General features: G+C 39.3%; 1 protein-coding gene across 1 annotated transcript in view; it reads right to left on the bottom strand.

Moving 5' to 3' along the window:
• Positions 1-598: 598 nt before the first annotated feature.
• The window catches only part of LOC126473499 (glycoprotein-N-acetylgalactosamine 3-beta-galactosyltransferase 1-like), a 44,379-nt gene continuing 31,819 nt past the window's right edge, over positions 599-13,158 (bottom strand). The window contains exons 3-4 of the mRNA XM_050100585.1: positions 11,121-11,276; positions 599-2,764 (exon numbers count right to left, since the gene is read on the bottom strand). Coding sequence (XP_049956542.1) covers positions 2,573-2,764; positions 11,121-11,276 — 348 coding nt within the window. The 3' untranslated portion in view covers positions 599-2,572. The remainder of the gene's footprint in view (positions 2,765-11,120; positions 11,277-13,158) is intronic.

A 13,158-nucleotide genomic window follows, 5' to 3' on the forward strand; every position in this document is an offset into this window, starting at 1 on the left:
TGTTAAGAGAATTTCTGCATAAGTTATCATATGAAAATCATTTGCTATGCACACAAAATTCAGTATTCATGGTTGATTTTCTGATTGGAAATAAAGTGAAGAGCTCTCTACATGAACTGAACACAGAATGGGCTACATTTTTCCAATAAAATATGAATGAAATAGAAGTGTCCTCCTTTTGGGAAATATTCTGACAGAAAAAAAATCATTTTGTTACTATCAAAATGTTAAAACAGATGTGAGTTCTCAAACCACAATGGATGGTTAGGGGTGTGGAAGAAATAACCTCTTATTTTTGCTCAATGGTTATATGTGTTATTAAGATGGACAGCCAGTTTATTACTGTTTGCCATTTAGGTTATGGACACTTTTATTGAAAATATTTCATGATACTAAATTACTATATAAATAGTAATGAAATCAGCTAACGCTTACTGAAGGCAGCAGCTTCCTCATTATGTGGTCAGGAATTTGGTCATTTAGCAGCTGCTTAAAAGGGTACTGACTGTTCACCAATTCCATAATTTAACATTTCACTGAGTCTGTACTACTTTTTTTTAAAAAAAAAAAAAAAAAAAAAAAAAAAAAAAAAAAAAAAAAAAAATGTGAAGATTTCTTACAAGTGGTGGCCTCACACTTCTGTTGTCAATCTCTGTGAACATACTGCATCAGTGCATCTTTTCACAACAATTCTCTAATGGTAAAGTAACATTTTCTTTATAGCACTCTTAGTATACAAAGCACCATGACAATTAAAATGTGTGAGAAGAGAGCTGTTATTGCATAAAATAAATATTTTACATACAGTTTACAAAATTTGCTTTTAGCATACTAAAAAAATATAAGTTCTGTATAGGAAACATTTCTTTAAAAAAGTGTGCTTGAACATATATATATAGCTGTGTAAGTAATACTGATCAGAAATGAGTTGTTTCAAATCAAAAATAACAGAAAATGTTTTAAAACACATAATAGCAACATTTCAGAGTTTTACATAAAAATAGTTTAAACTGGATGTACTATTATTAAAATGCTAACATCTACAAGGCACTTATAATACTGAGCAAGTCAATAGTGGACGGACGTGGGCTTCACAACCACAACACTAAAACTATATAAATTTGCCTCTGCCAGCACAGCCAAATGATAATTCATTCTTCTCTCTCTCTTCTCCACACACACACACACACACACACACACACACACACACACACACACACACTGAAAAAAGGGAATGTGGTGGAGGGTGGAGATTGGAATGTAAAACGGGAAGTCAGAATTACTGGTGACAGTTATTTCCCAATATGATCTTACAGTGCTCTGATATAGTTGTCTATGCCTGGGCTTCCCTTACCTGAAGGATGCTGCTTATGATCCTTCCTTCAGCATCTTTTTAAGGCACACAGCTCCCAAACCATTTGGAAAAACTTTTTGTTCTTACTGTTAAGTGGTAAAGTAGCTTGTAAAAGATCCCCATCACATTTTTTTAAAACATTCAAAATCATTAAAATAATTTTTGTGAGTGCATTTGTATCAACTGAGAAAAGCTCTGTATGCAACGTTTGGACACACTTGTGGAGAAAAGAGAAAGTGAATAGGTCAGATACTTCTGATTCAACAGATGACTGCACTGGACCTCAAGAGACATTATTTTTGTACTGCTAATATTTGTTACTTCAGATCCGGTACAGTTTAGATCATTACTGAAGTGCCTGAAAACCGAAGCACACCATGGGTTCAAGGTTCCATCTGACTTGCTAATTTAATAATGGAAAATAAGGACTGAAATGCAAACCTTACTTTTGATTGTTCACAACACAGCAATATTCAAAATATTGATAGAGTTAATAAAATAATAACAAAACAAAATTCTGGCACGTCATACATGGAAAAACTGATGTCATCCTGATGAGCACTATCATTGTAACTTTCACAAACATTTGATCAAAATACATCAATTCCTCTCACATCTAAGTAGTTAGAGGAGGGAGAGAGAGAGAGAGAGAGAGAGAGAGAGAGAGAGTTCTATTGGCATCATTATACTGCACATATGAAAAATGAATTATGGAGTATCTTCAAAAGAGATAAAATCTGGATATCTTATTATAATCCATTAAATGAGAGTGATATGTTTTCAAAATTATTTTCAGCTGTCAAAAGTGAGACAAGTATAGAAATTGGGAGAATTTAGGATACATCTCTCTCAAGTCACTGCCATAAAAAGTTATTAATATCCATCAGTGGCAGTCTAGTATTGTGTATGTCATTTTTTTCTTTTTTTTTTTTTCTTTTTTTTTTTAAAAAGCACAGCCTCACTAACATAACAAAATTGGAAGTTTAAGACGGCAGTTTTTGTCTTAATCACACAAAGGTTGAAAAAAATGGATGTACGTCTTTCCATGAACTTCCCTTATATCTACTGCTAAACAAAAACACACATGTAAGAAGAGAAACATAACAGGTATCTCAAAAGACATGTCATTATCTTACAAAATTACACATCTGATCACTACTTAATTATCACAGACAAGTTACACTGTGATGTGTTGGGCAATAATATTGCAAACAAATGTTATTCATTAACTGAATCATTTCCTTGAGCAGCACTTAGCAAGCCTTCAAAAAAATGTGACATCTGTTCACTACGGATGCGCTTGTTGAAGTCATCTGGTGCAGATACTTTGTCTTGCCACAGCCTGAAGTATTCTTCTGCAGAAACATTTTCAACAGGGTGGCCTTCCTTCCTTAGAAAGGATTTCCAAACCTGTCCAAATACACATCTGTTAAAGGTTTTTTACAATCTGGAAATACAAATTATGACATAGCCAACAAATATTGTCAGAGGATATCTCCTGGACCATAAAATATAGTCAGACCACATTTTTTTAAAAATATGGTGAACAATATGTGAGCTACAGTATGGACATAAAATAGTTTCCCCTTAATCACAGTGTAGGTATTTACATAATTAGTGCAACATTTCCACCTTATTCCTATGTACTGACCATTTTGTTCTGAGGAAGTGTCTGACAGTATACAATCATGATGCAAAAATAGCTCTTGTTTAGTCAGCTGCTAAATCATAACAGTGTGTTCTGTGCATATTGTAACTGTTACGTTGTGTAACATTTAGTCCCCCCCCCCAATAAAGGTTTATATTGAGCATACCCACTACAAAACAAAATTTCTAGACTCAAAGTTTCAAGTATATTTGGGAAAAATTAATTTTTATCTCTCGTTATAACAGAAATCACTTTATTTGGTGCCATTAGCTTTATAACTTGTGATCTTGTTGGTGTAGCAGATCCAGGAATTAAAAGGGAATCATCAAGCTCAGCTTAAAACAAAACATTGCACCAGCCATAATGCAGCACCACAGTGAATGCTGTTCTCAGATATGTTTATACTGTGTTAGTTGCAAATGTCAAATCAAATGGCTTTCAGCCGTCTAATTTCCTAACTGTTATTTTATTTGGCTACCGTTTCGGCAATTTACTACGTCATCTTCAGCCTCTCTTACCTACTTGTAGGAAGATTCCAACCTCGGTTCCGGCCAAAATAGGGGCCATTGTTCAAATACTGGTATCTGTAGATTTCTGCTGGATACAGCGATCATTTCAATCATCATCTCCCGACTGTTAGGTAGACCTCCATTTCATCTAACAGTTGGCAGATGATGGTTGCAGTAATTGTTGTATCAAGCAAAAATCTACAGATATCAGTATTTGGATGATGGCCCTATTCCGACTGGGACCAAGGTTGGAATCTTCCTACATATCGGTCAGGGGGCCTGAAGATGGCGTAGTAATTGCCGAAACTGGTAGCCAAATGAAATAACAGTTTGAAAATGAAGATGGCTGAAAGCTGCTTAATTTGACATTCTATAGTCAACAGTGGAGTCTCACAACATACAGAGACTTGTGTTAGTTGCTGTTTGAGAGTTACAAGGAATCACCCTAATTCATGTCAAGTGATTTCAAACTGCTGCAAAAGGGTTTGTTGGGACGGCTACTGAGAGGCACTTACCAGGTGTACTGAATAAGATACCTCATGTACCATCATTCACCATAAATAATGTCTTCCTTCCCAGGAAATGTGGGAGTCTATCACAGCTCAACAACCTAGCTGTGAGGAGTGCACCAGTGGTAGGTCTAGGGATGGCCTGTGCATGTGACGCAGGGTCCAGAGAACTCACTGTACTGCATCCATCATCAAGTTTGAAGTGCTGTCTTCCACTGAAACTGAAACCGAGCCTATGTGACATGCTTGACCACCTGGGAAGCCTGTTATAACTCATGTCAGGGGGAGGCAAGCACAAAGGGACAGGTGTCTTAATTACTGGCAGTTTGAAAGTATGACAAATAATGGTACCCTTTAGCGAAATGCCAGCAACGGATGGACAGGATTACCTTGTGCACTTTGTGTGTATGCCTGGAGGCCTCATTCAATATGCCGAAAAGGCTGCTTGGGCAGCCATTGAGAGAATAAGGTGCAACCAACTGCAGAATGTGGCACATTTTTGGGATAAGCAATGCATTTCCTCTAGGCTCTGACGTCATATTTTGATCATTCCAGAAACTGGCAGACATGGTTGAGAAGACCAACCTTGCTCACAGGATTTCAACAAAGCTCACAATCTACAGCACTGTTTCCAGATTTTGAATTGAGTACAAGGCTTGAAATAGAGACTTCGCAGGTTCTATGACAAGCTGGGTTGTGACTTGTTAGCCTTGGGTGATAAGATTGGGAACTCTAAGTACCACTTACATCGGTCAGGGTGTACTACTCATCAGAAGCTGAAGAAGGATTCTTCATTAGGCAACTCCCCATTCAGTCTTGATAATGATAGCAGTAGGGGACCCCAAAGAAATGCCCTCCCACAAGTGAATCTATTAAAATCCTAGTGATCATCAGTCAAAGCATTTGCAACAAAGGCCCAGAGTTTGAAGCAACCCTAAAAAGCAGTGCTCACGTAAAATTAGGTGTTAAGAGTTCACTGAAAACCAAACTTGATGGCAGTGAGCTTTTTTGGTAAATTTAAGTGTACATTGAGCACATATAGGTGGTGGACTCATCACAGTAGACAAGAACCACAAATCACCCAAGATAAAAATTGAAGTTGCATGCTATATTGTTAAGGCTCAGAATCAGGGATACGTGTAAACTCATAATACAGTCCTTCCGACAGTCAGTCTACCAGACTGAATGTCAGATGCAAACGAAAACTCTAGAGAAAACCTCACCTACTCTCTCCAATCGCTCTGTTCTCACTATAGATGACTGACTGGAATAATTACAGTTTTTTAAGTGGTTTGTGGATGAGAAATTTTATGAACCAATACCAAATACTTCATCTGAACAGCTAGTTGAGAAGCACACTCATGACAGATACAATAAAACCCCATTTTTACAGTCCTGTATTTAATGTTTTCCTGCTTTTCATGATCATTTTTGTTAGTCCCAAGAGAAGTACCATTCTCTCAATACACTGCTTTCCCATCATTAATAATTCTGTGTTACAACATTTCTGTATTTTAAGTTTTCTTGACATTATCACAACCTTTAACATTGATTGTCATACAAATGTGCAAAAAGTGCATACTGTGGAGAGACAAGTAGAGCTAATTGTTATTAGAAAGAAAAAATAATAATTATTTCAAATTTTTCTAAATACACAAATTTAAATTGTTTTAATTTCATGTTTTGACCAATATAAAGAAAGGGTAATTTACACATTTTTGCTTGTTGTGTGTCCTACGCTTTCCTGCATTTTACACTTTTTTGGACCAGTCCACTCGGGTTTTACTATATACATAATTTTCAATGGCAGCAAATATGAGGGAAAGTCAAAGTTTAAATTATCAACTTGTAAAAATAAAGTTACATAATTAAGTATTTGCCTGCTTACAGTTACATGTCTGCAGTCTGGTACACACTAAAATCACCATGCCACAGTACTGTTGCACATCTCTACAGGAGCCTAAACGAAATGGCGCTGCCCGTTGGTAAAGTGGAGTATTGCATGCCAATTAATTTTCTATATTTGAAGAAGACCACTGCTGTAAAAATTCACGCTGAATTGGTGGAAATGTATGACAACAACACACCATCGTATGAGACAAAGGTTAGGTAACACAGACATTCAGTGTGGTCAAACAAGTTTGAATGATGAAGAACATGCCAGACCTGCCTCTGGGAAGAATAAGGAATCACAAGCGAAATGGAGCTGCTGATGGTGGTGGTGGTGGTGGTGGTGGTGATATTGTGGTGTGGGTGCATGACAGCAGGGTCTTTAGTGTCCTTACTAAAATTTTAAGAGATGAGAGTGGCTAAGGATCACAAAATTAATAAATATGAAATACAAAGAAAAATGTACGGACCACCACCTTCTCTTTCAATAATAATAATAATAATAATAATAATAATAAAACCAGCAACAACATCACACACACACACACACACACACACACACACACACACACACACACACACACACACACACAAAACAATGGAAATCACAATGTAGAGTAAAATCTCACAGTAAAAAGGATAAAAGCAATGGAATGGGTTAAAATTACACAGAAATAACTGTGGTTGGCTGATTGTTGGAATAAAAGGGCTGAGCCAGCTGCTCTGCAGCACACTACAATCTCCAGCCTAACAGCTAAAGCTGGAATCCAGACACTTCTCAAAATTTTAAAAGTTTGACTACTGTCTTGTTTTCAGCTGAAACAGAGGGCAGATCACTCACCTAAATTTGCTTCTGCCAGCCTATCATAATTGTCATTTTCTATTTGTAGTTCACTGTTGCTATTTGGGTTTACATATTGTCTGTATGTCATTTCGAGATGGTGAGAGGTGCTGTGGATGCTAGAAAATGGAGTGCCAAGTTGAGAAATCTGAACATTTGCGACATATTTTTCTGTCTGAGTTCATCAGAGTGGTGATGGCAGCAGAGGTAGCCAGAAACATTTGCGCCTTGTATGGGGATAATGCCATTGGACAGAGCATGGCAAGAAAACTGTTTTCTCATTTTGAGGAGGATCCTTTGGACATTAATGATTCCACATTTAGAAAGACCTTTGGGTTTTTATGAAGATACTTTAAACACATTAGTTCACAATGATCAAGGTCAGTGTACTTGAGACACGGCAGATGTGATGCACTGTGATCCTCCCACCATCATGTCACATTTGCATGCAATGGGAAAGGTTCAGCAATTGGATGTATGGATGCCACACGTTCTAAGCCAAAATCCCAAAAATCAGCAGGTGGCCATGGGTGCATTTCTGCTATCTTGGCATCAACTGGCTCGTGAACAACACTGACCATTCCTATTCTGTATGGTGACACGAGAAAGGGTGTCTTTATGCTAACATAAGGAAAATAAAGGGATGGTTGAGCTCATACAAAGCAGCAACGTCCTGTACGAAGACCTGCATGTACATTCACAAAAGAGAATGTTATGCATCTGGTGGTTGATTCAGGGGAGGGGACCAAACAGCGAGGTCATTGATCCCATCGGGTTAGGGAAGGATGGGGGAAGGAAGTCAGCTGTGGCCTTTCAAAGGAACCATCCTGGCATTTGCCTGAAGTGATATTGGGAAATCAAGGAAAACACAAATCAGGATGGCCGGACGCGGGTTTGAACTGTCGTCCTCCCGAATGCTAGTCCAGTGTGCTAACCACTGCACCACCTCACTCGGCCATGCAACTGGTGGAACAGCGATGGTGAGGTGTACTATGAATAGCTTCCCCAAGGTGTAACCATCACTGCTAACATTTATTGTCAACAACTGAGATGTCTTGCAGATGTAATCCAAGAACAACGACCAGGAAGACTGTGTGAAGTGGTGCTACTCCACAATAACACCTGCCTGCATTCTCTAGACTGACAAAAACCACTATACAGAGTTGGGTTGGGAAGTCATTCTGCACCCACCTTATTCGCCTGATCATGGGCCCTCAGATTTTCACCTTTTCCACTCTTTATTGAAATCTTCAAGGAACTTCCTTTCCAGATGAAAATGTGCTCTGAACATGACTCTATGAGTTCTTTCATGTCAAAACCATGTGATTTCTACAGCCGTGGAATAGAAAAGTTACCCCAGCATTGTCAGACAGTTGTAAATAGTGAAGAAGAATACATTGGCAACTAAAGTCTCTGTCATGTGTATCTGTTGAATTTATTAAACTTATGGAAAAACACTATGAACTTATGCACCAACCCTACAAAATGCAGCACTCAGTTAAAATGTTGCTTACAGTAGTTTGCATGCTCAAGGCATCAGAAATTTGGGGAGGGAGCTGGGGTTCTCTCACCAGAGGAAGAAGCCATGTATTAGGGAACAGTGCCCAATTTGGTAGTGGGTCAAGGCCACTTCATCCTGCCAGACTGGCAGGAGCAAGGCCACAGCTAGATAGATAGCTGGCTGGCTTCACCAAGTGCAGTGTATTGTTCCTCACTTCCAGCCACTCCTCCCACAATTGCACAGATCTCTGATTCACCACCAAAAGGACAACTTGCAGGGGAATGACACATAGTGTCACAGCTCCTTCCCTGAGGGCCTCCTTGGCAGGTTGGCTTGCCTATTCACTTCCCCAAATTCCCACATGCCCTGGTACACGGTAGAAACACACCAGGTTCCCCTGTTGTTGAATGAAGTACAGTTGGTCATACGTTAGCTGGAACAGTTTATTTGCAATGGTTGGAGGGCACTAATGGAATTGGAGCAGGTGAAAAACTGTCTGCCCTAAAAATGCCTCATCTGCTTTCTATATCACATGTAGCTCTGCGGTAACTACAATATATTCACAGCAAAAATGAATCCTGAAGACATGATCACAAAATGCTACTGAATGGCCAAGGGAATCCTCTTGCTTAGAGCCACCAAGGTATGCAACTTTAAAACTGTGATGCCTATCTAAATTGTTAAGAAACAGAGTGAAATGTAAAATATGGAGTGCAGTCTTTCCTATTATGAGTCAAGCCTGAAATAACCCTGGGCCCCTGCAGGAGCCATGGTGGAGATCTTCTCCAACCTTGGTGCAAAACTTTAAAACCAGCCACTTTCATCTCCTAAAGGCAATGCTCTGAGGAAAACCCATAGGGCCTCATTGCTCGTTGTCAATGATGGAATAGCATTTCTATTAGTGGCCAAGGATGTTTATGGCATGGACAGTGTTTTAGAGGATTGTTGCACTATGAGGAGTCATCACCTGATGTGAAGTGGTGGGTCACTAGCTTCAGCATGGATTGGTATGGGGCTGGTTGGCTCAAATGGCTCTGAGCACTATGCGACTCAACTGCTGAGGTCATCAGTCGCCTAGAACTTAGAACTAATTAAACCTAACTAACCTAAGGACAGCACACAACACCCAGCCATCACGAGGCAGAGAAAATCCCTGACCCCGCCGGGAATCGAACCCGGGAACCCGGGCGTGGGAAGCGAGAACGCTACCGCACGACCACGAGATGCGGGCTATGGGGCTGGTTCTGAAGTCCCTAGTGGCTAGCCAAATTCCTTCATAGTACACAAAGTCCAATATATAAGGGCCTCATACAGACTCTCACACACTGTGCACTATAATTAGGCCAGGGTCACACAAAGACCCTGTAAAACTGGAGCAGACAAGTTCAGTCAGCACAACATGAATTATGGCTAACATATTTTACAATGCTCAGTGCTTTCCAGGACATCTTTTCATATCCCTAAGGTGTGGCAACCATGCAAGTTTACAGCCAAATGTGAGACCCAAAAACCTCACCATATCTTTAAAATTAAGCACAATATCCCCCTTACAAAGCCCAGGAAAGTTTAAAACAGAATGGGAATGGTTAATTTGAATGCAGACGTCTCAGTTGAGAAATTAAAACCACCTCCTCTCTGCCCATTCCTTCAACTATATGGCCCACTTCCTTTTTAAACTACACACTTAACAACCAGCCAACACCTAATTATATTAAGTATTTCCTACATGCAGATGACCTGGCAAGCACAGCTCACAGAAGCTCAATGTTTCTTGGAGTAATATCACATTGGAACACACAGGTGTGATGTTGGAAAGATCTCGGACATATCGACACCAGTGTAAAAAGATTCATCATAAGGTGTCCTCCAGACACAATATTTTGCAAAACCCGTAAATAGCAGATGGGGAGCAAACCCTCCTGTACTGAGAACCACTGCACAAGCATTACCCTTCTCTATGGCTGAATACGCCTGCCCTGTATGGACCCAATCTACCCACGCAAAGAAAGTCAACACAACCCTTATTGAAACATGTTGAATAACAATGGGGCGTATGAAACCCACAACCCAGCAAAGTGCTACAAAACTACTGATCTTGCAAGTCCCAGCTCCCAAAAATCATCTCATGAATTTACAAAGATGCACAGACCAACTACTGACAACTGTCATACTCTCTTTGGCATTCAGTAAGAGCCTGGATGACTGAGACGCCGTAAAAGGTTCTTAAGTCAGACCACGGAAGAACCACTATCTGACTATCCACCAGCACAGGTAGTGTCTGGCAGTTTCAGAACAAACTGGAAACACTGAGGAACCTGAACCACATTAGAACAGGGTGGGGTCAAGGCAATGTGGATGACAACAAGTGTGGTTGTGGAATTGTGCAAGACATGGAACACCTCCTGGGCTGCTCTATACTGTCCCTACAGATACAACCATGACAGTTTGTGGCTGGATAGGAAAGAAGCCTTGGATGTCGTACAATACTGGACTTAAAGACTATGATTTGGCTTCCAGACATGAAAAAATAAAGTAAAGTAAGCAACCGTACATTGTGTAAAGCAATGAAAGAATAGATAAGAACACTAATATCACAAAATTATGATTATTTTGTTACAGGTTTTTATTTTACGCAATGATGTAAATATCTGGAGACCTACTGGATTAATTTATATCACGTGCAGAGGCCCAAGAATTATGTGAATTGCAACATGAAATAAAGTTCCTAGTAGCATTGATTGTTTGAATGTGGCTATATTCTTTAAATCAAGTTAACAAAAGACAGGGCATAGTTAAACTAAAAAGTAGGTAGCAGATGAACCTAAAATGACAAAGAGAACAATGCATTTTAAACATATAATGACTTACTTCTTCTTCTGGTGTGCTAAGTACAGGTGGCATGTTTCCACGATGGCCGCCATGCCTGAAGACTCTCAGATGGTTGAGCAGGTAGTCATAAAGATATATTTTATCTGCTTCAATTCCATGGAAAGTTATAGACAAGTCACTGCAGCACTCGCGGCCCTGAAAATTTGTGGTAAGAAAATAATTCAATAAAAATTGCTGAACACTAATAACTTAACCAATATGTCATTATACAAGAAAGTTCAGGAGGTTATATGTTTGATGATGAGGCATTATGAAACAAGTAATGAACATAAAAAATATACAGACAAAAAAATTAACAAGATCTATTGCGCTTACAAGGACAGTTGAATGTGTGAATTACGCAGTCTGCATCAGTTTGAGAAAGGTTAATAGTTTCGTAACATTCTAATATTCAAATATTTCTGCCAGAGGCAGTATTTTGCAGTCCAACAGCGTACTATAAATATGAGAATGCATAAAACATGAATGAGCCTTTCATAATAAAATTTTTATTATTCAAAATTGATTCACATTTACTGTTTCATTGCTTATCTATGAGGGTGGACTGAAGAGTAATGCCTCGACCTTCGTAACTCTTCAACAGTTGGCAGCATCGGTATGCGGCAGGTACTGGCTTGTTCCGTAGCCTCTTCTCTACATCTCCAGTTCACGGGAAGCCTTAGTATTGAACAGTTGTGTTGTTACAGTGCAAAGTATGGAACCCTGTCCAGACGGTCAGAGAATACGATTTAAGCATCATGCATTCATTGAATTCTTGACAGCAGAAGGTGTCACCCCAAACGAAATTCATCAGAGAATGAAAGCAGTTTATGGTGATTGTGATGATGTGAACACTGTGCATCACTGGGCGAGTATGTTGAGGCAGGAACATCTGATCTGCATGACAAACAAAGAGTTGGACGTCCTGTGATAGCAACCACCAAGTTTCACAAGCAAAACGTTGACAGATTGATTCAGGACGATCATAGTATCACCCAGAGAGAAACTGCAAGCACAATCGGCATTTCACAAGAACATATGGGTCACATTATTGCTTTGCTTGGCTATTGGAAGATCTGTGCACAATGGGTACCCAGGATGCTGACTCCTGAAATGAAAGCTCACAGACTTGAAATTTGCCAGGAACTCCTCTCACGTTACGAGAATGAAGGTGACACCTTTCTCCATTCAACTGTGACAGGAGACAAAACGTGGGTACACCATTACGACCCAGAGACATTGAGAGAACTGTGAGACTGTGGTTGCAGAAACAGAATGTCGACTTCTTCCGTCACGGCTTCAGAAAACTTGTTTATCGTTGTCAGAAATGTATCCAATTGGATGGTTATTATGTGGAAAAGTGAATATTGGTAATTAAAGATCACATTCTATGGATTATTTCTGCATTTGATTTATTAAAATATTCCCATCCAAAACCAATTACTTTTCATCCAACCCTCGTACATACTTTTACTACTGGTCAGTTTTAATGCAATGTTTGGTTCCAGGGGCAGATGTGGACTCTGACCACAATCTATTGGTTATGAACTGTAGATTAAAACTGTAGAAACTGCAAAAAGGTGGGAATTTAAGGAGATGGGACCTGGATAAACTGAAGAACCAGAGGTTGTACAGAGTTCCAGCGAGAGCATAAGGAAACAATTGACAGGAATGGGGGAAAGAAATATAGTAGAAGAAGAATGGGTAGCTTTGAGGGATGAAATAGTGAAGGCAGCAGAGGATCAAATAGGTAAAAAGACGAGGGCTAGTAGAAACCCTTGGGTAACAGAAGAAATATTGAATTTAATTGATGAAAAGAGAAAATATAAAAATGCAGTAAATGAAGCAGGCAAAAAGGAATACAAACGCCTCAAAAATGATATCGACAGGAAGTGCAAAATGGCTAAGAAGGAAAGGCTAGAGGACAAATGTAACGATGTAGAGGCTTATCTCACTAGGGGTAAGATAGATACTGCCCACAGGAAAATTAAAAGAGACCTTTGGAGAAGGGAGAACCACTTGCATGAATATCAAGAGC

Source organism: Schistocerca serialis, chromosome 4 (genome assembly GCF_023864345.2).
Source record: "Schistocerca serialis cubense isolate TAMUIC-IGC-003099 chromosome 4, iqSchSeri2.2, whole genome shotgun sequence".
Taxonomy (NCBI): domain Eukaryota; kingdom Metazoa; phylum Arthropoda; class Insecta; order Orthoptera; family Acrididae; genus Schistocerca; species Schistocerca serialis.